Source organism: Hyalella azteca, unplaced genomic scaffold (assembly GCF_000764305.2).
Source record: "Hyalella azteca isolate HAZT.00-mixed unplaced genomic scaffold, Hazt_2.0.2 contig12391, whole genome shotgun sequence".
Taxonomy (NCBI): domain Eukaryota; kingdom Metazoa; phylum Arthropoda; class Malacostraca; order Amphipoda; family Hyalellidae; genus Hyalella; species Hyalella azteca.
The window spans coordinates 184505-210284 of NW_025942351.1; the positions used below are offsets into that span (position 1 = coordinate 184505).

The 25780-nt window shown below is 38.2% G+C and overlaps 1 protein-coding gene and 1 long non-coding RNA gene across 2 annotated transcripts; both read left to right on the forward strand.

Annotated features, from left to right (window-relative positions):
* Positions 1–4023: 4023 nt before the first annotated feature.
* Positions 4024–20590, forward strand: LOC125178750. The gene is made up of 20 exons (XM_047883254.1): positions 4024–4294; positions 4623–4768; positions 5189–5303; positions 6071–6229; positions 7843–7934; positions 8566–9227; positions 9983–10734; positions 11046–11277; positions 12173–12349; positions 13263–13334; positions 13458–13583; positions 14340–14459; positions 15076–15210; positions 15969–16015; positions 16281–16447; positions 18220–18354; positions 18687–18815; positions 19882–20038; positions 20344–20545; positions 20580–20590. The coding sequence occupies exons 1-20, from the start codon at positions 4079–4081 to the stop codon at positions 20588–20590; spliced, it is 3852 nt and encodes a 1283-aa protein (XP_047739210.1). The 5' UTR covers positions 4024–4078.
* A 3056-nt stretch (positions 20591–23646) lies between these two features.
* On the forward strand, positions 23647–25760 carry LOC125178751. The gene is made up of 3 exons (XR_007157006.1): positions 23647–23775; positions 24866–25012; positions 25717–25760. It is a non-coding gene; the product is annotated as an uncharacterized LOC125178751 (long non-coding RNA).
* Positions 25761–25780: the final 20 nt, after the last annotated feature.

A 25780-nucleotide genomic window follows, 5' to 3' on the forward strand; every position in this document is an offset into this window, starting at 1 on the left:
AATCTGCCATATTTCGAAAAATACACTTTCCAGTAATTTACGCCCTGTTCTAAAAGTCTGAGTTTGACGGAACCTGTTGCGTGTAATGCAGAGTATGGATTTTCATCATTTCAATTTGCCTTGACCATAGCAGTGCTCTGACTTGCATGCCTTCCGTGCATTCGAGCGCACTTTTATCTAGTTCTTCTTTGCCTCCTTGACCCGTGTAAGATGATTATTTGTCCTATCTCTTGTTAGATCTCACGACCTATGCGTTTCTTTTTTATGTACGATAGTTGGTAATTACATCGTTCAGATTTATGTATTAGTTCGTTATCTTAGGGGGTCTCGCATACTGTAATGAACATTGCCGAATTTCTTATGCGTGTGGATTTAAAGTGTTAAAATTCCAATTAAACATGTAATGAAGACATCGATTAACCCTGTTGTTCGCGTTTATATTACTCTTGTGTCGAGTTTAGGCCTAATCCAATTATCTAAGATCAACGATCCTATTGTGTGCCTCTATCTCGACCAAGCTCGGCAGTATTCAACTGGACGCCTTCAGCTGAGCTGCATCATCGTGTTCAGCCCTATCAGAGGCATCAAACGCTCGTCCTTTACTGACTGTTTAATGCCTACTTACTCTTAGTAGTAGCGGGGCATCTTTACGTACGCTACAGTTGCGTAAAGGAAAGTTACATACGCTACATTGATGATGAACGTTATGAGAACATTGCAAGATGGTTACTACTTTAGACGGTATGCCGTTGCTTGCCACAAGGGTAGTTACGCCTTAGTAAATCCAGTGATCCTACTTTTTGTTAATCGATACGAATGATTTATATCTCGTATATATAAATATACTATTGTTATTGATAGATAGGTACTGTAAATATATTTTCACATGCACACATATGAGTTTTATTTCTGGCTACTGTCTAGAACCTGATGATGCATTAGCCTGAATACCTGTCGATGATCATAATCTTGGATTTTATCCCATATCACAATCGATTAATTTCTTCGTATTGTAGTATCGATTCGTCAAGCGTGATAAACTCTCTGTCTTCCTAGGGGCATTATTTATGTGCTCAGTACATGGAGATCAATGGTACTGAACTGTTAATTCCGAATTGTATGGTTGGATTATGCGAAGAAAGTTCCCTACTTCTATGGTTTTGATCTAGTAAGGGTGGCCGACGTCTCCTGTAGGCGACCTCTGTTTCGAGTGCCTTCGTTTCCACTGCTGTCAACCTGTCTCTCCTTCGTTCTATCCTTCTCCCATTTGCTAATAATATTCATTTATTGCAACTACTGCGAGCGAGCAATTTTTATCTTTTACCACCTTCTGATAACTTATTATTCTTGACTACGTGAATTAATTTGCGTTATACGTGACCTTCGTCCTATTTTGTCATGCTTAATTCGATATTGGTTCATTCATGGGTTCATTAATTAGCGAACTGGAAAACTTTAGATTAAATGAATAAATGAATTTTTCAATCATCTACGATATTACGGCAACATCAAAGGTGGTTGGTTGGTAATTATTTTTGAGTCCTGTGCTCGTTTAGTCATGTACTAGTGTACTAGTGAAGTACTAGTTTAACCATGCGTTTAGTATTTGGTTGAAAAATTTAACATTTTTCTGAACGTAATGAAATATGTAGGAACGGCTCGGTCCGGTTTTCAACGAGTGCCTCCTGTCACTTTTTACTAGAGCCTTTACTTCAGGCTTAGCGGCGGTCGGCCGCGTTACACTTATCCCGATTTCTAATACGCACTGCACAGAGATTAAACCGCTACTAACTTTGCACAACTAATAAAATTTGTAGGGAAATTAAATTGATCGTTGATTGTGCGACTCTTTTTTTCATCAGTTAGAGCTTGGCCTGTTGCCGTGCCCGTGCTCAGCGTGCTGCGCCTGGCGGCCTGCAGCGGTCACCACTCACCGGTGCAGGCTGCAGCGACGCATGTACGAAAAATTTAGTACGTCTGTCGGCGTGTAGGGCCGCCCGGCCGTAGGACGGTAGGGGTACCTAGTGAAATTTCCACTTGGGCCTGGTAGTAGTATCCATGATACTTTGCAGACCTTGCTTGCCTACTTACAGGAGCAATAGGATAGGAGTAGGAAAGTAGGACTCAAAAAAGAACTTGAGGATGAGTCTAAAAAACTCCCTGTTTTGCCACTATGCGTGGCGGCGGAGTTTGGAAATTGGATTATGCAAATGCAAGAGTAATGTAATGTAAAATGCATAGCTATAAAACAAAAAATTTATATGTGTCCATTGTCCAAGTCCAACTGTCTGGCAGACTGGCACTGGCAGTTGGCGCCAGTAGTGCAGTGCTGCAGGGCGCAGTACATCCACACTTCCACAGGGCCTCAAGTTCATTTTTGAGTCCTATAAGTAGACCAGCAAGAGCAAAGTATCATGGATACCAGCATTATCATTCATAAGAAACTGGTTTAAATCTTGAATAAATGAGGAAATTAAAAATAAACTGATTCTAAAAAATCTTTGGAGTTTGGTTTGCCACTATGGTAGAGGAGGTCAGGAGGAAATTGAAAATTAACCAATTCTAAAAAATTTATGGTTTGTCATTTTGCCTTACAGTAGTAGACAAAAGATAAGACATGACTTCTGGATGGGATTCTTATGAATAATAGTTGAAATAGTCAAGAAAAAAGCCGGGCTGCTTTTTTAAAATGCATGAACATTGAACAATGAGCATAAACTCTAGTATGGAATATATCTACTTGGCAGAAGGTGGTGTAACGCGGTGGTAGGGTTGGTATTTCGATACGTTTTCTTATATTGACATGAGAATATATTACCTATACAGAATTCCACACTGCTAAGTAGACCAGTAAAATATCATTGACGACAGCATTAGGTATCATACATAAGAAATTGGTTCAAATCTTGAGTAAGTTGAGTAAAGGAGGTCAGGAGGAAATTGAAAATTAACTAATTCTAAAAAATTTATGGTTTGTCATTTTGCCTTACAGTTGTAGACAAAAGATAAGACATGACTACTGGATGGGATTCTTATGAATGATAGTTAAAATAGCCAAGAAAAAGGCCTGGCTGCATAGTGGCAAAGCAGAGACTTTTTTAGACTCTCCATCAAGTTCATTTTCGAGTCCTATAAGTAGACCAGGAAAGTATCCTGGATACCAGCCTTATCATACATAAGAAATTGGTTTAAATCTTACGTAAATGAGGAAATGAAAAATGAACTGATTCTAAAAAATCTCTGGTTTGTCACTATGCCTGGCTGCTTTTTTAAAATGCATGAACATTGAACAATGAGCATAAACTTATGGTCAGATGGGGTAAGTTGGTAAGACAGGACCAAAATCACTAACAAGCCTGTAGCATCTATACCATGAATAACTAAAAAACCCTAAACCTATCACATTCATCAAGTGAGTAGACTGTAGAGGACTGCTATTTTTTTAAATAAATTTTTAATATGGCAAATATTTTTTTTTTGCTCCAGACCTTACCTTAGTAGAGGTACTTTTCCAAAATTGCACTTTTCACACTTTTTTCAGGAGTTTTTTAGTGATAGTAAATGTATTATTTCTTAATTAGCTTTATACGTAATAGATAGTAAAAATGTTGAAGTTTATGCCACTATTTTTAGTTTTGCAATATTTTGATTAGTTTAGCTGCTACAACATTTCTACAAAATGGGAGATGCTCATTCTGATTTACCCCGCCCGTTCCTTATTACCCCGTTTGATGGTAGGTAGTGAGTTTTGAAGTTGACTGTCATCAGTGTGTCAGTCAGAAAGATGCTTAAATACAACTTGGCAGTATTAAACTGCCTGGAATGTGCCTGAAGTGCAGTGGCAACTGGACTACTTGTATATATTATTTGTCTGCTTGAATCACAAGTTCACCAATGATATAAAAGTGAGTTGAATACCAAGATAGATATGATGAATTTACTCTGCACTTTCATAGCTTTTAAATACTTGGCAAATGGAGAGTCACATTTTTGAAAGAGATTAAAATTATTTTCAAATTTTCAGAATGCCAAATGTTTAATTTGCTCACATGAATCAATCTAAATTACCAATTGCAAGATGAGGCAGTGCAAAGAGTGCACAGAGTCTCCTTCTTTGCCTCTTCATCCCCAATTTTCTCCAAATCCCCCACCCCCTACTCTTCCCCTCTATCCGCAAAATGTCAGACTCAAATGGGGTGAATATCTCAACAACATTTGGCTTAAGGAGGCCAGCCAAGCTGTTGTGCTCAGAGAGACAACTCTGCCCCTCTACGAGAGACTTCTTGCTAATAAGGTTAGTTAAGATTAATAGTTAATAATAAGTAAAAATAATTAATAAGCTCATTTATCAGGTTTAAACATGGTTTCAAAGCTCAACAAACCTGGCAGCTAGACACATAAGAAATTTGAAATTTGTCAACTGATTTCTTGTGACAATTTTTTCTTTCTAAAATACTTGTTTTGGTTAATATAAATTTTTAAAAATTATTATTCATTTGGACTTAAGTATAAATTCCCTGATCGGTCAACATCTTTACGGATTAGCTCAAGATAAGACTGCCTTATATTTTTTAGTTGTAACATATCATATATCCTCCATTTTCATCTATTGTTCTCAACAGGAAGTGCAAGTTCTCCTGCAAGGAGGCTACAACAGCCTTGTGCTGGCAAATTCTTCACTGCCAGACTATGAGCCTAAACCACCGTCTGCTGCACAGCAACTTCATCATGTAGATACCTTGCTTGCTGCTCAGGGACAAATGGCAAGGTAACCAATTTATTTTACTTCTTATATACCAATTTACTTGAGGTAGAGAGATTATTTAAAAATCAGATTCAATATTGTATTCTTTTAAAATTTACCACTTGCAATGGTCAGGTTACCTAATTATTTCATTTACTTATAAATTCTCTTAAGGAAGAGAGATTTTCCTATTGAAAACAGATTTTTAATGCTCATTTTATACATATATCATTCATGGTTTATTGTTCTTCTAGAATTGTAATACATTTTTATATATTTTCATTTTCTTATGTATGTGATGCTCTTCAATAAATCAATGACCACCCATACAGATGTTAACATATGTTCCAATAATTTGCAAGCTAGTGCCTCACTGGTAAACTGCACAATATTTTATCTCTTTTAGTAGTTTATCATATTTTAATTAATATCTGCTATGATCAGGTCATCTTCTGCCAAGCCACATTTCTCTACACTGCTGCATAAGAGGCTACTGTTGCTTCAGAGATATTTCCATGCTTTAGCTCGGGTCTACCACGCTCCTGATCTGCCTATTGCAGTGAGTCCTAAAATTACACAGCCAATTTGTTCATTATGTATTATGTACCCTCAAAAAAATGAGTGAAACTTTGTCCAAAATGCAATACACTTTTTGCTATTACATGGGTCATCCTGTTTAGCCTGGCAAAATGAGCATATCAGAGCTAAATGTGCTTTCTGCTTGTGATGGTGGTAAGAGAGTGTGTTTCTATTTGGACAATATAACCCATTCAATATCCTGAGTGTATCTGGTTATCTAAGATGCTTCACACTCTGGTTCTATGCAGTATAACTATCTTCATAGTTACAAAGTAATATGTGCCGATATGGAACTTTGGAACTAAGTGAAATAACTTTTATTGTGACATTTTTCCATCTTAAAATAAGAATAGTTAGCAATAATTTTCATGATTTGATTAATTTAGGATGATGCTAAGAACAATTTTCATGTTTTAATTCATTAGGACGATGCTAAGAATAATTTTCAGGTTTTGATTCATTTAGGGTGATGCTAAAAACAATTTTCTTTTTGATTCATTTAGGACGATGCTAAGAACAATTTTCATGTTTGATTCATTTAGGACGATGCTAAAAACAATTTTCTATTTGATTCATTTAGGACGATGCTAAAAACAATTTTCTATTTGATTCATTTAGGATAATGCTAAGAATAACTTTTATATTCTGATTCATTTAGGATGATGCTAAGAATAATTTTTATATTTTGATTCATTTAGCATGATGCTAAGAACAATTTTAATGTTTTGATTCGTTTTCTGTACTTAGAATCATCAGAGTTCATCCCCTGATGATGTGGGCTCCTCGACCCGCCCTGCGGGCTCATTCGCAGGCTGCATAGACCCTGCGTCGCTACCTGCTGCCCGCATCACCAGCTCTAATGTGTATAATTCAGGCTCCAGAATGCCATCATCGCAGNACTTGGTCGTTAGTTAACTGATTCTTTTTCCACTGAATAATGTAAAGAATTGACCCAATTACTCATAATGTTTTTTTTATATTCATTTAATATAATATATAGTATAATATATGCAAATATATATTTTATTTATAACATTTTATTACCTTGTCAGTCATTACATTAGCATTTTTTCTTTCCTCATCAATTTGTATAATCACCTTACTTGAGGAACATGTGTAGATTGTGTTCCGGGTGCTGTATTACTATTATCCTTGTCTCCTTGCTTTAGATCGATCATTTATCCAGCCATTCCCATTCATTTATCCATTTCCATTATGCCACTCATTTATATTTGTTAACTGGTATACTTTTATAGTTTCATGTATTGATTTATTTCTATTAATGTACTCATTTCAATGCATTCTCTCATTTACATACACTTCCCCTCACCCAACTTATTGAAAAATTTCCATTGACACACCCCCATTTAATTTCATAACCCTTTTCTATTGACTCGTTCATTTCATATTTATTCGCCGATTTCCATTCATTGAATCATTCATTTCCTATTCATCCTTCAATTTCCATCCATTGGCTCATTCATTTCCAATTCACCCACAGATTTTCATTCATTGACTCGTTCATTTCCAATTCACCCTCAGATTTTCATTCATTGACTCATTTATTCAGCGATTTTCATTCATTGACTCATTCATTTCCAATTCACCCACAGATTTTCATTCATTGACTCATTCATTCAGCGATTTTCATTCATTGACTCATTCATTTCCAATTCACCCACAGATTTTCATTCATTGACTCATTCATTCAGCGATTTTCATTCATTGACTCATTCATTTCCAATTCACCCACAGATTTTCATTCATTGACTCATTCATTCAGCGATTTTCATTCATTGACTCATTCATTTCCAATTCACCCACAGATTTTCATTCATTGACTCATTCATTCAGCGATTTTCATTCATTGACTCATTCATTTCCAATTCACCCACAGATTTTCATTCATTGACTNGTGCTGAACTGCTCGCATTCTATTGTCTTCTATTACATAAATAATGAATAAATTACTGATATTTGACAACATGTGCACAGGTCGTCGTCTGAGTGCTGAACTGCTCGCATTCTATTGTCTTCTATTACATAAATAATGAATAAATTACTGATATTTGACAACATGTGCACAGGTCGTCGTCTGAGTGCTGAACTGCTCGCATTCTATTGTCTTCTATCACATAAATAATGAATAAATTACTGATATTTGACAACATGTGCACAGGTCGTCGTCTGAGTGCTGAACTGCTCGCATTCTATTGTCTTCTATCGCATAAATAATGAATAAATTACTGATATTTGACAACATCTGCGCAGGTCGTCGTCTGAGTGCTGAACTGCTCGCATTCTATTGTCTTCTATCACATAAATAATGAATAAATTATTCATATCTGACAACATGTGCGCAGGTCGTCGTCTGAGTGCTGAACTACTGGCATTCTATTGTCTTCTATTACATAAATAATGAATAAATTACTGATATTTGACAACATGTGCACAGGTCGTCGTCTGAGTGCTGAACTGCTCGCATTCTATTGTCNTACACATCTAGATGTGTATAAGAGACCAGCATAGCCCTGCAGAGAGGATCGCTGCGTTACTTGCTGCATTGGATGCATCTTGCGCTCACACCTTCCCCAGCACATCAACAACAAGGGTTAGAGCTTCTTGCCAACACAACCGCTGTTGATTTACTGATGATGAATAGCTAGATCTTTGTAGTTTTACGCTAAATGAATGAACGCTGTTGTTTTATGGTTATTAAAAACTAGAACTTTGTAGTTTTATGCTAAACAAATTAGCGCTGTTGTTTTATGGTTATGACAAACTAGAACTTCGTAGTTTTATGTTAAACAAATTAGCGCTGTTGTTTTATGGTCATGACAAACTAGAACTTCGCAGTTTTATGCTAAATGAATGAACGCTGTTGTTGTATGGTTATGACAAAATAGAACTTTGCAGTTTTATGCTAAATTAATTAGCGCTGTTGTTTTATGGTTATGATAAACTAGAACTTGGTAGTTTTATGCTAAATGAATTTGCGCTGTTGTTTTATGGTTATGACAAACTAGAACTTGGTAGTTTTATGCTAAATGAATTAGTGCTGTTGTTTTATGGTTATGACAAACTGGAACTTTGTAGTTTTATGATAAAATCATTAGTGTTATTGTTGTGACGACAAAGTAGAGCTCTGCTGTTCTAAGCTATAAACATAGTCGTTAATTTTATTGTGGTTTTTAAATATAACTCAGCAATCTTATTCTTAAGCTATAAACATTTTCTTGCAGAGCCACAACAATCAACCGTGCATTTCTGGAAGATGCCATTTCCTTCATAGACTCCGTAGGCTCAGTACCGAAGCATAAAACTACAGATCACAAACCTACGGAGACTGTGAACGCTGCAGAAGAGGTGGCGGCCGCTGCTGCTTCCTATTCTGCAGCGACTGACAACCGACACGAGCCTTCTACATCGTCAGGAACATCTTTTGATGTTCAGAAGTTTGCAGCTGCCGCGGTGTCGCAAGTAAATCGTCTTAGAAGAGACCCAAATGAGGGACTAGGTGCTGCTTATACAGCTGGTGGAGAAGGATATTCCAGCTATCTCATTCAACAAGCTGTTAAACATCTGGCTTCCGTGTCACAACATAAACCTGCAGGTCACAATCAAGCTGAAATTAATCTCCATTTGAACAGAGCAACTGGTTATGATAATAAAACCTGCTCTGATAAATCAAAAACACCTGTTGTATCTCTACAAAGCCCCACTCAACCAGAAACTTCTGCCCAAACTTCTGTTGCTGCAGAGACTGCTAAACACGAGTCAACAGATGGTAGATCCTCGAAGCTGCTGTCACTCCTGTTATCCAAGAGTCAACAGAAAGAAGACGAGCTGTTATCGCTACATGAAGCTGCCATGATGCTTATGCAACGAATCTGCGCCCTATCATGTGAGTATTATTTATTATTTATAATATATATTATTATATTTTTATTCATTAACGACTTTCCAAAAATACTTTATGTTTTCAGCCAGTCTACTGGATTTTTGAATTATTTTGGTAGATTTTAGATGCAATTTATCGATTGTAAAACCTACAAAATATACGACTGTTGGTGTCAAATTTTGATTTAATTTAGCGATTTTTTACGCTTGCAAAACATCTCACTTTAGTTTAAACGTGTTGTGTAACAGTGTATTTTGTTTTGAGAACTTATTTCACTGTAGTTATCAATAAAAGCTTTAAATGATGTATTCCGGGGCAGAATTCTTAACACCACTATGGTTACTTTGTAGCTGAGCATGTTGGTGATCTAACTAATGTTGTGGCACCGTGTTTGGCCCCACATTAGTGGCCCAGCCGAGGGTGCTGACAGCCAGCCATCACAGTTAGGCTTTGCTAGAGTTATGGGGCCTTACTGTACAAAATAGTTATGAGTTCGTTACTACATCAGCCAATCAATGATGTCTTTCCAGGCTTGACCCACCAATCACAGACGATAAATTGTCAGTTAGGTATTCCTGAGCGAGTATTGATAGTACGACCTCTGTTGTATTAAGAGCTGTTGGATTGTTTTCACATTGAATATGTTAGCGACTTCATATGTTTTCTCGTAATCTGTTTTCTCGTAATCTCATGGAATTTTTCACGTTTATGTTGGGTCTCCTCATCATGTATGTAACGCGTCTTGTCATATCTTACAGTGGAATACACTGCCGCTTGCTGCGAAGAGACCGTAGAAGTTCCCTCAAACTCGGCAGTGACTAAGACAGGAAATTCTGCAGTCGACGAAAGCGGGATCATAATTCAGGATAAAGCTCCTCATTGCAGTGACACATCCGATGACTCCATGGTTCCAACCCAGGCTCCAACCATCAGTGTCTGCATGGACTCCAGAGAAGCTCTTGCAGACGCGAGAGCATCTCAATGTCTTCTGGACTCAGGAGCATCACAGCCTCTTGCAGACTCAGAAGAATGGCAAGCTCTCGAAAACTCAGGACCATCACAGGCTCTTGAAGACTCTGGACCATCACGAGCTCTTGAAGACTCTGGACCATCACAAGCTCTTGAAGACTCGAGAGCTTACACATTAGAGGAAGAGGTCGCGGCTTATCTTGCAGTGGAATTACCAAGCTTCAGCTCAATGGCTGAAGCTTGGACTGGCCTAAAACGTAGAAGTGAAATACGACGTTACAGATCCTCCGTTTGTTCGTCTAGCTTAAGAAACGTGTCCCTCTCCGACGTGGATACTGAGAGCTCAACCTCGGCCCGTGGCATGAATACTGATAGCAAAATGAATACTGATGGGGAAATGAATAGTGATGGCAAAATGAATACTGATGGGGAAATGGTAGTGTATGTGTGGGGCAGCAACTCCTCTCACCAGCTCGCCGAGGGGAACCACGAAAAAGTTATTCAGCCTAAACTCACCTCCGCATTTGGAACAATCAAGCAGGTAAACCTCAAGTATTTGTAAAATAATAAATTCGTTTCATTTTATATTTTCAATACACATAAATTGAATTAATTTGAATTTTTGACCCTATTTGAAAGGAAGGAAGAGGACCTCTTAATTAAAAAATATAACTCAGTACGATACTCACTGCAGTGAGTGACAGAGAGCGCATTTTCTCCTCCACGAAAACGCGAAATCACGGACGGACATGGCGAGCACAATAGTGCATTTTTTCCATAAATGAGAAAATGCGCTAAAAAGTGAGCTGAATTGCTGCTCATTTGCACTCCTCACACCCCTTCCTCCTACAGGCAGAGGCAGGGCACTACTGCACGTTCCTGGTGGGGGAGACCGGCCAGGTGCAGGCGTGTGGTAAGGGCAGCTATGGCAGACTAGGTCTTGGTGACTCAAATAACCAGACCACACCGCGACCCTTGGTCTTCCCAGACCACGCCAAGATAGCATCAGTGTCTTCAAGCAACGGCAGCGATGGGCACACGCTCGCCCTGTCCAAGGACGGGGCGGTCTATTCCTGGGGAGACGGTTAGTCTGCTTAACTGTACGGTCTGCACGTGGGGAGACGGTTAGTCTGCTTAACTGTAAGGTCTGCACGTGGGGAGACGGTTAGTCTGCTTAACTGTAAGGTCTGCACGTGGGGAGACGGTTAGTCTGCTTAACTGTGTGGTCTGCACGTGCACTGTTAGAAAAAACGGCGAAAAAACGGTCCCACTGGCGTTCTAGTGGCCGGTCGCCCCGTGAAAATAAACAGTTTCGCCGATTCTATCCGATGTTTTACGGATTTCTAGTGTTAAATTAGAATAAAAACGGTGACACGGTGTTTCTTTTCACGTGCCGACCGGCCACTGAAACGCCGGTTATACCGTTAACGGTAATTTTTCTAACAGTGTGGGGAGACGGTTAGTCTGCTTAACTGTCAGGTCTGCACTTGATGAGACCGTTAGTCTGATCGGCTGTAAACTAAATAATATTAGGCAATACTTAACATAAAAAAAACAGTAGTATAGTGTACTGTAGCATAGTAAATAAATTTGTAAACGAATACGGTAAGCTGGATCACGGTAACACGGTTACGGTGAACATTATATTTAGAATTATTATTTTTTTTATCTAATAATATCATCGAAAATAAATTTCCAGGCGACTACGGCAAGCCAAGTCAAGATGTAGATAGTATTAAAATGAATATTGTAATTATGTGTGTTAGCAATATTAACATGATATAATAGCAATGTTAAAAATAAATATAAGTTATTATATTCTAGTAATGCACAGTAGTTGAATTTGCAGGCGACTATAGCAAGCTAGGTCACGATGAAGGGAGTAATAAAATGAATATTGTAGTTATGTATATTAGGGTAATATTAAACATAAATATAAGTTATTATGTTCTAATAATGCATAGTAATTGAATTTGCAGGTGACTATGGGAAGCTGGGTCACGGTAACACAGTTACGGTGAAGGTACCACGTCTGGTGGGTGGCCCACTGAGCGGGCGTGTGGTTGTCTGCGTGTCTGCAGGCTACAGACACTCTGCCTGCGTCACGCGTGACGGCGAGCTCTACACCTGGGGCGAGGGAGACTATGGCAGACTCGGTCTGTTATCCTCAATCTCTTGGTTTAGAACGAAAACTTCATAATCAGTATTAATATATAGTTAGTACACACCCTGTGTTAAATATTTTTACAACGCTCCTGATTGTCGTGCTTAAACTTATTAAAATACGACATTAGTTGACATTTGGTGGTTAAAGTACAGAAGAATAAATTAGAACGAAAATTCATTATAATCAGTATTACTATGTATAGTTAGTAAAATTTACCTTGTGTTGAATATTTAAATTACCTACAGAAGAATAAATTAGAACGAACGTTAATTATAATCAATATTAATATGTAGTTCGTACACACCTTGTGTTATATATTTAAAGTACAGAAGAATAAAATAACGAGACTGCTGCTGCTAAATATTTTTTCTAATGAACAAGTATTATGATCGGTATGTAAACCTACATATTTAGTGCATTCGCTGTTCAATGAATTCAAAGTCAAGAAGAATAAAATAACAGAGGTGATCGATCTCAAATCTCGATTAGAACGATAAAATATTATCACATAACATGTACAATTTAATAACATGTAAAATTGAAATAACATTGAAAATTCATATAAGATGTAAAATTTATTTAACATGTAAAATTCATACTACAAGTAAAATGTATATAACGTGTAAAATTCATATAACTTATTATAACATGTAAAATGTATATAACATGTAAAATGTATATAACATGTAAAATACATATAACATGTAAAATGTAGATAACATGTAAAATTCATATACGAGTAGACTAACATGACCAAACAATGATGAATTGACGACACATGTTGGTGCAGGACACGGTGACTGCTGCAGCAGGTATACATTGTTATAGCAGGCCAATGTTATATATGATATTATATATATTATATAAGTATACACTAACATGACCATGCACTGATGGTACAGGACACGGTGACTGCTGCAGCAGGTATGGCCCCACGCCCGTGAGAGGTCTCAGCGCCGTCAGCAGCGTCGTCTGTGGCAGCACGCACACCCTCGCCCTGTCTGCTGNAAATGTTGTTTTCATCAATTATGTTGTGTCAATTATCTTACAACAGATACTATTGACTGCACAATTAATTGACATTCTCTGTTCTACAGTTGCAGAACGCAGTAAGGCTGGCGCTGTTAGTGGCACGGACGCCCTTGTGGAGCTCGGTGTCCAGGCTGGTCTTGCCTTGCTGTTCTCGCTCCTGGAGGAGGGCTGGCGGCAGCAGAAGGCGACTGGTTGGTGTTACCTACGAGACTTTGGTCCTCAATATTTTGGATTCTTATTAATATTTGCATTTGTAGAGCATTTTCTCGTTTATGTAAAAAATATAACTCAGTTCTCACTGCAGCGAGTGACAGAGCGCATTTCCTCGTAGACGAAAACGTGGTCACGGACGGACGGACGGACGGACATGACGAGCACTATAGCGCCTTTTTCCATAAATGATAAAATGCGCTAAAAAGGCGCTATTGTATACTCGTCATGTCCGTCTGTTTGCCCGTGACTTCACGTTTTCGTCGACGAGAAAATGTGCTCTCTGTCACTCACTGCAGTGAGTACTGAGTTATATTTTTTTTATTTACGTCCTTTTTATTTGTATTCTTATTAAGAATGTATTCTGTTGTTTCCTTATTACATGTGCGTTCCTTTTTTCTCTTGATTGAGATGGTTATTGTCTTGAACATATAAAAAGTTGCTTAATTTTCTTTTTCAAATCGAGATTTATCAGTTGTAATGAAAACTACGATTGTCTTGTGATTCAGAATGCATTGAAATTCCTTTATCTCTTAATATACTTGTACAATATTTTGGATGTAACAGTTTCATGAGCATAACCGCCAGTGTCCCGGAGAGCAATGGAACATAACTACGGCAAACTCCTCGAACAAACATTGAAATGTATTTAATTGGCATTATTTATTTATGGGAAAAATCATTGTAATTTATTCAATTGGCATCATTTATTTACGGGAAAATCATTGTGTGTGCAGGAGTGTGGAAGTGCAGCGCTGCTACAGCGTCACTTGCAGCAAGTGTTCGATGTGAGCTGCCGGCTGCTGGCCCTCACCACCAACCTCATCACTGGGGCGAGGGAGACTATGGCAGACTCGGTCTGTTATCCTCAATCTCTTGGTTTAGAACTAAATTTTATTATAATCAGTACTAGTATTTAGTTAATACACACTTTGTTTTATATATATTTAAAATCCAAAAGAAATAAGGAGACTGCTGATGCTAAATATTTTTTCTAACGAAAAAATTATTACGATTAGCATGAATTCAATGCATTAGTTGTTTATAAATTTAAAGAATAGAAGAATAAAATACGGAGGGGTCGATTCCAAATCTCTATTCTAACAATAAAATATTATCACATAACATGTAAAATTTAATAACATGTAAACTTTATATAACGTGTAAAATTCTAATACCATGTAAAATATATAGAACATCTACAATTTGTATAACATGTAAAATGTATGACATGTAAAATTCATATAACATGTATAAATTATATAACATGTATAATTCATATAACATGTAAAAGTTATATAACCTGTAAAATTCATGTAAAATGTAAAATTCATATTACATGTAAAATTCTCACTACATGTAAAATGTTTATTACATCTTAAATTCATACTACATGTAAAATGTTTATAACATGTATAATTCATATAAGAGTATATTAGAACGAGCATACAATGACGACACATGTTGGTGCAGGGCACGGTGACTGCTGCAGCAGGTATGGCCCCACGCCCGTGAGAGGACTCAGCGCCGTCAGCAGCGTCGTCTGTGGCAGCACGCACACCCTCGCCCTGTCTGCTGACGGACGAACCGTCTGGTCATTTGGGTCCGGTGAGTCCTGTGTCTGTAGTGTGATATTTTAATGTTTTTAATTTATAATAATAATGTATGGTTCCCCTGTAATACAATATTTTAATATTTTCAATTTATAATAATAATGTATGGTTCCCCTGTAATGCAATATTTTTATGTTTATCATTTATAATAATAAAAATATATTGTTCCCCTGTAATGCGATATTTTAATGTTTTTAAATTATAATAATAATATTTTGGTTTCGGTGAATCTTGTGTCTATAAATCAATATTTTAATATTTTTTCTTGTGTCTATAAAGCAATATTTTAATATTTTTTATTTATAATAATAATAATAATAATAATATATTGGTCCCTTTGGTTTGGGTGCGTCCTATTTGCCTATAATGCTGTAAAATATTAATTTTTAGTTATACGTTAATAATCATGTTTGACATACGGTACATTAGAAGCTTTTAATAATCCGTCATCATTGTTCGTACGAACTTCCAGAATTCCATTATATTAAATGCTGCAGTGAATAACGATTGCGCTGTTTGAATCTTGCACTCAAAGAGATGAGAGATTTAATTCGTCCAGAAAGCGCACCCATTTTGGCCCGGAAAAAAGGTCCCATCAGTGCTACATACAGAAAGTGTGTCGCTATTTAGACACTCTGACCCATTAATTTCATTGAGTGCAGGCGATCAAGGGAAGCTGGGGCACGGTGACAGCAAAAAATCTTACCGTGTCACTATTTGGACACTCTGACTCACTTATTTCATTGAGTGCAGGAGATCAAGGGAAGCTGGGGCACGGCGACAGCAATAAATCTTACCGTGTCACTATTTGGACACTTTGACTCACTTATTTCATTGAGTGCAGGCGATCAAGGGAAGCTGGGGCACGGCGACAGCAAAAAATCTTACCGTGTCACTATTTGGACACTTTGACTCACTTATTTCATTGAGTGCAGGCGATCAAGGGAAGCTGGGGCACGGCGACAGCAATAAATCTTACCGTNGGTTTCAGTATTCACTATTGCAACCCTATTGGGGAATGGTTTCAGTATTCACTATCACAACCCCATTGGGGACCGGTTTCAGGTGTGGTCGTGGGGCAACGGACCGTGTCTGGGGCTGGGCATCTTAGAAACCCTGGTGCCGCGGCCCATCGTGCAGCTCAAACCTCACCGCATCGTGGACATCGCGGCTGGAGACTCGCATGTGCTTGCGCTCTCTCACGACTCTCAGGTTATTATTATTTATAATCAGTTTGATAACTAACTCATTGGGATAATTGATAAAAATCTCACGACTCTAAGGTTATTAATATTTATCATTTTGCTAAAACATTGAGATAATTGATGAAAATCTCACGACTCTCAGGTTATTAATATTTATCATCAGTTTGATAACAAACACATTGGGATAATTGATGAAAATCTCACGGCTATCATGGGTCCATTATTCGAATTTACATTCCACGTGTTGGCTAGAGGATGAAATCTGAGGACTCCCATCCGACTCCTGGATTACATTTCTTAGCTAAATGATCTCATGACACCTCAGATGGTCATTCATTATCATACTTGTACGCACGTAATCATAGATTTTCACCGCATAATCATACTTATAAGCCACATGATCATACTTTTACGCCAATAAATCATACTTAAGCTCTACATAATCATACTTTTACGCCAAATAATACTTATAAGCCACATGGTCCTGCTCATACTCCACATAATCCTACATACACATCTCAAATTCCTACTCATACGCCACATAATCACATAATCCTACTCATACGCCACATAATCCTACCCACACGCCACCTAACCCTACTAACACGCCACATAATCCTACCCACACGCCACCTAACCCTACTAACACGCCACATAATCCTACCCACACGCCACTGTCGTGGTTGACAGGGCCTTTGTTAGCCAAGTGCTTTTCAGCGCCTTTTCTCATTTATGGGAAAAATATACTATTGTGCTCGCCATGACCGTCCGTCTGTCTGTCCGTCCGTGACTTCACGTTTTCGCCGACGAGAAAATGCGCTCTGTCACTCACTGCAGTGAGTACTGAGTTATATTTTTTTAGAAAAGTGCGCGTGTTTAAAAAGTGTGCATGTTAGAAAAAATGCATCTGTTTAGGTATTGAATTTGTTTAGAAAAGTGCATATGATCAAAAGTGCTTATGTTTAGAAGGTGAATTTGTTTAGAAAAAGGCGTATGTTTAAAAAGTGAATTTGTTACACAAAAGTGAATTTATAAGAAAATTGCTTTTTAAAAAGGTGAATTGATTAGATTTTTTCTCATCTTTACTGCGTTTGGTAAAGAAGGTGTGCATCTGTTTAAAAAGTTTATTTTTTTAAAGTTCACTTGATCCTAATTGCATTTGTTTGAAAAATGTTTTTATAATTCCATTTTTAGCAAGAAGTCGTGATCCCGTCCATCCCTAGTTCAGCTTTGACTTTTTACGATAACTTTTAATTATTGATTTGAAGTTATACTGGTACTATGTACGAAAGAAAAAAAAATTTTATTTACTAGCATAGTTGAATAGTGAGTTTTGGGTCCACATTCCAATGTTTCATCTCTGTTTTTAATTCTGTATGCTGACGATAATTAGCGAAAAGCCTTTTTTTATAGAATCATGAACTTGAAATTTGAATTGCATCACATTTTATTTTCTGCGCTCATCTCTGATTTGTGGTTCTTATTCAAGCTTCAATATAGAAGAGCCTGTTATTTATCGCACTATGAACTTGCATTTCGAACACAAAATTTAGACTGCAGCACAGATACCGTCCTGTCTTACTTCATGATTTCTTATTTGAACTTAGCTTTATATTTATCAAAACAATGAAGATTTCCTTTGCATTTCAGGCGTCTAATGTCCTGCCATCGGCCGTTCTGCGTAGACCTGGACTGCATCACATTTACCGCGCTGTCTTCCTTCATGATTTCTTATTCAAACTTCAATGGAGAATAGCTTTGTATTCATCAAAACAATGAATATTTCCATTGCATTTCAGGCGCCTAATGTCCTGTCACCGGCCGTTCTGCGTAGACTTGGACTGCAGCACGTTTTCCTTGCTGCGTTCGTTCCTGAGCACCTACTGCAAGTTCGGTCCTCTACCTCAGCCTCAGCCTCCCTTCACTTCCATCCAGTGAGTGATACTCTTTTATACGTTTTTCAGGCTTTAAAGATAGAAAGATTTGAATGACAGTCAAGTCCTCAAGTTTTAAGGTTTTAAGATTTTACTGGTTTTAAATTTTTTAATTTTTTAAAATTTTAAATGTTTTATAATTTTAAACGTTATCAAATTTGAAAGGTTTTAAAGTTTGAAAGGTTTTACAATTTTAAGGTTTTAAAATTTTAAAGGTTTTAGAATTTTGAGGGTTTTAAAATTGTAAAGGTTATACAATTTTAAAGGCTTTCAAGTTTTGAAGTTTTTAGATGGTTGTTTTAAACTATTTAATTAAAAGTTGTTAATCGCAGGAGACAGCAGGAGTTCGTGTCGCTGGTGCTGCAGCTGCTCAACAGTCACTTGTCCCTCGCCCTCACCGCCGGCAAGACGCATCACTTGCTCGGCTCTGAAGCATCGCTTCTACGACAGCTCCTCTACAGGTGGGATTATTACGTGTCTTGCATGATTTATGCCAAAGCAAATATAGGACTACATTTATGAAGACAAAGTCTGTGATGAACTTATTATTATTCAGTCTAAAATGAAACTAGCTTCTACGACAGCTCCTCTACAGGTGAGATTATTACCTGTCATTCATGATGTCATAAAATGTATGACTAAATTTATGAAGACCAACACCGTGATAAACTTATTATCATTAAGACTAAAACATAACTAGCTTCTATATGACAGCTCCTCAACAAGTGTGTCTATTCCTTGTCAATATTAGTGATTATAAATCTCTGTCAATTTTATGATTATTCAGTTGAAGCCGTGATTGTCGTTGTGCATCGCAACGTGATCGAAATTTTAACCTCCAGTTATATGTAATTTTGTTATACTGCACCTGTTGTTATACTGTTATACTGCATCTGTTGGCACTTTCACTATGACTGTCTTTACCTGTTGCTGTCTATTGTCTCACACAGACAATAAACTTGCTAAGTTCCGCTATCATATTTCTGAATTCATCCTGTGTTTTTTCATACTTATTAACACGCCTGGTAATTATCGCTAAGATTATTCCTAAATTCCTCGTTTTACTTTCCCGAGATCCTCGGTTTTTCCCCTAAATTCCTCGTTTTTTCTTTAATTTTCTAACTTTTACACTAAATTTCTTGCTTTACTTTCCTGAATTCCTCGTTTTTCCCCTAAATTCCTAGTTTTATTTTCTTAAATTCCTCGTTTTTTCCTTAATTTCCTAGCTTTTGCCCTAAATTTCTTGTTTTATTTTCTTAAATTCCTCGTTTTTTCCCTAAATTCCTCGTTTTATCCTAAATTCCTCATTTTATATTATTAAATTCCTAGTTTTTTCCTTAATTTCCTAGCTTTTACCCTAAATTTCTTGTTTTATTTTCCTAAATTCCTCGTTTTATCCTAAATTCCTGGTTTTATTTTCTTAAATTCCTCGTTTTTTCATTGATTTCCTCATTTCCCCCCTAAATTTCCCGTTTTATTTCCCTACATTTCTCGTTTATTCCCCTAAATTCCTTGTTTACCATGCAGACTGATCGACACGCCGCTACCAGCCCCCCTAGAGGCGGGTGTGTGTACAGCCCTGCGCTGTCCTCTGCTGCTGCCTGCTCTGCCTCGCCGTCTGCAGCTCCTGCGCGCCCTCCTCCCCCGACGCCCTCAAGCCTGGAAGCTCCTCACCAGGGGCCAGGTCATTGCTTCCTATTTGCAACACCATTGCTAATAATAATTAATAGTAATAATTACTGATGATAATTCCTTCCGTTGTTCTCGACTATGTTGGTATGGCAGAAGTTATCGGAGTTTCTAAACCTCGCCAAGTGGCCCGATGAAGATCTTTATTACTAACTCTGTCGTTTTTTTTTATTCAGGATACTTACCATGTCGGGATATGTAGGGGCTGTAGGACCCGATATCCAGAATGCTTTTTTTCAATTGAAACCACATTTTATCTGTTGAATTTCCATCATAAATTGTATTTCATTTTTTTGACAGCGCTTGCAGCTGAGCATCCTACTGGTAAGCTTGAAGGAGCAGCAGCACGTGGCAGCGGTGCTTGGTGTCTCTCCTTCATCCCAACGTCCTGAAGAGGCCAACGCTGAGGCCACACAAGGCGAACCCACGAAGCCTTCAACTTTGTTCGCATTTGTGGCCCCGAACCTGGCGAGCTCTGAGGCTGCGGAGAACGAGAAGACTTGTGACCTGCATGCCAACCATTCCCTGGATATTAGTCCTGGATTAGGCCATGCCAAAGACGCCCGCGATGCCGGAGGCCATGCCAAAGACTCCCACGATGTCAGTGGCCATGCCAAAGACGCCCAGGAGGCCAGTGGCCATGCCAGCCAGTCACTCGTGGAGGATCTTCTCCACGTGCTCGTTCTCAATCTCGGCCACCACGCTGTTAGTGTCTCTTATTGTCTTCAGACACTGAATCATTTTCAAAAATTTCACATCCATCATTTTTTTATTAAATGTTAAATTATCCTGAATGGGCGAATGGAAGGCGACTCGTATAAAATAACTTATTATTTATGTAATCTACTCCATCCACAGCGAGTATTTAATTTACTTAATCTAATGCGATTATTTAATATAGTGTAATTAAGTTCGATTATTTAGTGTAGTGTAATAAAATTCGATTATCTAATGTAGTGTAATTAAGTCAGCCTTTTCATTGGCAGGAGCAGCAGCTGGCCCTGGTAGCGCGAACTGATGTGAAGGGGCGGTGTGGGGAGACGGTTAGTCTGCTTAACTGTACGGTCTGCACGTGGGGAGACGGTTAGTCTGCTTAACTGTATGGTCTGCACGTGGGGAGACGGTGAGTCTGCTTTACTGTACGGTCTGCACGTAGGGAGACGGTGAGTCTGCTTAACTGTACGGTCTGCACGTGGGGAGACGGTTAGTCTGCTCAACTGTATGGTCTGCACGTGGGGAGACGGTGAGTCTGCTTAACTGTACGGTCTGCACGTAGGGAGACGGTGAGTCTGCTTAACTGTACGGTCTGCACATAGGGAGACGGTTAGTCTGCTTAACTGTACGGTCTGCACGTGGGGAGACGGTTAGTCTGCTTAACTGTACGGTCTGCACGTAGGGAGACGGTGAGTCTGCTTAACTGTACGGTCTGCACGTAGGGAGACGGTGAGTCTGCTTAACTGTACGGTCTGCACGTAGGGAGACGGTTAGTCTGCTTAACTGTAAGGTCTACACGTGGGGAGACGGTTAGTCTGCTTAACTGTAAGGTCTACACGTGGGGAGACGGTTAGTCTGCTTAACTGTACGGTCTGCACGTGGGGAGACGGTTAGTCTGCTTAACTGTAAGGTCTGCACGTGGGGAGACGGTTAGTCTGCTTAACTGTGTGGTCTGCACGTGCACTGTTAGAAAAAACGGCGAAAAAACGGTCCCACTGGCGTTCTAGTGGCCGGTCGCCCCGTGAAAATAAACAGTTTCGCCGATTCTATCCGATGTTTTACGGATTTCTAGTGTTAAATTAGAATAAAAACGGTGACACGGTGTTTCTTTTCACGTGCCGACCGGCCACTGAAACGCCGGTTATACCGTTAACGGTAATTTTTCTAACAGTGTGGGGAGACGGTTAGTCTGCTTAACTGTCAGGTCTGCACTTGATGAGACCGTTAGTCTGATCGGCTGTAAACTAAATAATATTAGGCAATACTTAACATAAAAAAAACAGTAGTATAGTGTACTGTAGCATAGTAAATAAATTTGTAAACGAATACGGTAAGCTGGATCACGGTAACACGGTTACGGTGAACATTATATTTAGAATTATTATTTTTTTTATCTAATAATATCATCGAAAATAAATTTCCAGGCGACTACGGCAAGCCAAGTCAAGATGTAGATAGTATTAAAATGAATATTGTAATTATGTGTGTTAGCAATATTAACATGATATAATAGCAATGTTAAAAATAAATATAAGTTATTATATTCTAGTAATGCACAGTAGTTGAATTTGCAGGCGACTATAGCAAGCTAGGTCACGATGAAGGGAGTAATAAAATGAATATTGTAGTTATGTATATTAGGGTAATATTAAACATAAATATAAGTTATTATGTTCTAATAATGCATAGTAATTGAATTTGCAGGTGACTATGGGAAGCTGGGTCACGGTAACACAGTTACGGTGAAGGTACCACGTCTGGTGGGTGGCCCACTGAGCGGGCGTGTGGTTGTCTGCGTGTCTGCAGGCTACAGACACTCTGCCTGCGTCACGCGTGACGGCGAGCTCTACACCTGGGGCGAGGGAGACTATGGCAGACTCGGTCTGTTATCCTCAATCTCTTGGTTTAGAACTTTTGGGTCCGGTGCGTCCTGTGTCTGTAGTGAAATGTTTTGATATTTTTAACTATTACGGTAACAATTATAATAATTATAATATATTGGTCCCTTTGATTCCGGTGCGTCCTATGACTATAATGCAATATTTTGATGTTTATAATTTATAATAATAATTATAATATATTGTTCCTTTGGGTCCGGTAAGTCCTGTGTCTGTAATGTAATATTTTAATGCTTTTGATTTATATAGTAGTACAATATTTTAGAACATTAATGCAATAGTGCAATATTTTCAACTTATAATAATAATAATAAATTGTTCCTTTGGTTCTGATGAGTCCTGTGTCTGTAGTGTAATATTTATATGTTTATCTTTTATAATAATAATAAATTGTTCCTTTGGTTCCGGTGAGTTCTATGACTGTAGGATAATATTTTAATGTTTTAAATTTATAATAATAAGATATTGATTTTCTTTGCTTTGGGTTCGTCCTAAATGTCTATAATGTCAAATGATAATAATTTTTAGTTGTAATAACAATAATTGGTGATATACATTAAAAGCTTTTAATAATCCATCACAATTGTTCGTATGAACTTTCCTATATTCTAGAATTCCATTATATTAAATGCTGTGATCAATAACGACTGCGCTGTTTGAATCTCACACTCAAAGAGATGAGAGATTTCATTTGTCCAGAAAGCCCATCCATTTTGGCCCAGAAAAAAAGGGTCCATCAGTGCTACATGCAGAAATTGTCACTATTTGGACACTGTGACTCACTTATTTCATTGAGTGCAGGCGATCAAGGGAAGCTGGGACACGGCGACAGCAATAAATCTTACCGTGTCGCTATTTGGACACTGTGACTCACTTATTTCATTGAGTGCAGGCGATCAAGGGAAGCTGGGGCACGGCGACAGCAATAAATCTTACCTTGTCACTATTTGGACACTCTGACTCACTTATTCCACTGCGTGCAGGCGATCAAGGGAAGCTAGGGCACGGCGACAGCAATAAATCTTACCGCCCCCGGGCCATCGATGGCCTCCTGGGCCTCACCATCACTAAACTCGCCACCGGCAGCCACGTGTCTCTTGCTCTCACCTCTACCAACGAAGTGAATATCTGTCCTAATTTATTTATTATTATTATTTTCTCTGATGCTAGCTTCTTAAATATTTAGCATCATTTCTAATTAAAATGTCAGTAAGTCGAAAAATGTTCCAGGTGAATATCTGTGTCCTGATTTATTTATTGTTTGTCTTTGTTGTAAGCTCCATAAATATTTAGCATCATTTTTAATGAAAATGTCAGTAAGTCGAAAAATGTTCCAGCACTACTATAACGCTGGAAAGTTTTCGGGCTCGTTAAATAAGGAAAGTTTCTTAGTTTTGTGGTCTATTTGTTGAGCGTTTTTATAACTTCCCTGACATGTGTGATATTCTATCTAGAGCAATGCTAGAGTTCAATTTTTAGTTAATGAACGTTTTTTTACATTTCCGACATGTCGGATGCTATATTGGTATATCACTTACCTGTTCATCACCAAACTCGATAGTATTTCCAGCAGATTATTTGCCAAGCATATTGTTTACAAATGTTATTATATTAATTTTAATAATATTGCCATTTTTATAATTATGCATTGTGTTATCATATCTTTATCACAATTATATAATATTATATTAATCCCAACCCAAACTTACTGCTGCTCCATAATTACTATTGCGATATGTTCGTTACAAAATTCTATAGTTTTCTATGCAGACTATTTGCTAAGCTAATTATCATCACGATTACTATATATTGTTATTCTACTCTCAACCCCTTGGGTCTTCTTTATTTGCCTATTCACTATCACAACCCTATTGGGGAATGGTTTCGGTATTCACTATTGCAACCCTATTGGGGAATGGTTTCAGTATTCACTATTGCAACCCTATTGGGGAATGGTTTCAGTATTCACTATTGCAACCCTATTGGGGAATGGTTTCGGTATTCACTATCACAACCCCATTGGGGACCGGTTTCAGGTGTGGTCATGGGGCAACGGACCATGTCTGGGGCTGGGCATCTTAGGGTCTTCTTTATTTGCCTATTCACTACTACAACCCTATTGGGGAATGGTTTCGGTATTCACTTTTACAACCCTATTGGGGAATGGTTTCAGTATTCACTATCACAACCCCATTGGGGACCGGTTTCAGGTGTGGTCGTGGGGCAACGGACCGTGTCTGGGGCTGGGCATCTTAGAAACCCTGGTGCCGCGGCCCATCGTGCAGCTCAAACCTCACCGCATCGTGGACATCGCGGCTGGAGACTCGCATGTGCTTGCGCTCTCTCACGACTCTCAGGTTATTAAGATTTATCATCAGTTTGATAACTAACTCATTGGGATAATTGATGAAAATCTCACGACTCACAGGTCATTATTATTTATCATTTTGGTAAATAAACACATAAGGATAATTGATGAAAATCTCACGAGTCAAAGGTTATTAGCATTTATTATCAGTTTGATAATTAACTCATTGGGATAATTGATGATAATCTCACGACTCCCAGGTCATTAATATTTATCACCATTTTGATAAACAAACACATTGGGATAATTCATGAAAATCTCACGACTCTCATGGGTCAATTATTCGATTCGATTCCACGTGTTAGCTAAAGGATCGGATCTCATGACACCTCAGGCGGTAGTTCATAATCATACTTCTATGCTGCACAATCTTTCTTCTGTGCCTTATAATCATACTTATTTGCCTCATAATCATACTTGTACGCCACGTAATCAGAGATTTTCACCGCATAATCATACTTTTACGCCACATAATCATATTTATCACCTTAAAATCGTAATTTTTTACCACATAATCATAATTTTTCGTAATCCCACTTATACGCGAGTAATCATACTTATACGCCACACAATCATACTTATACGCCACTTAATCATATTTATACGCCACAAATCATACTTACACGCCAGAAAATGAAACTTGTACGCCACCTAACCCTACTCACACGCCACATAATCCTACTTGTACCGCAGGTGTTCGCGTGGGGCGCCAACGCGCAGGGGCAGTGTGGTCAGGGCCACACCATCACGCCGCTGC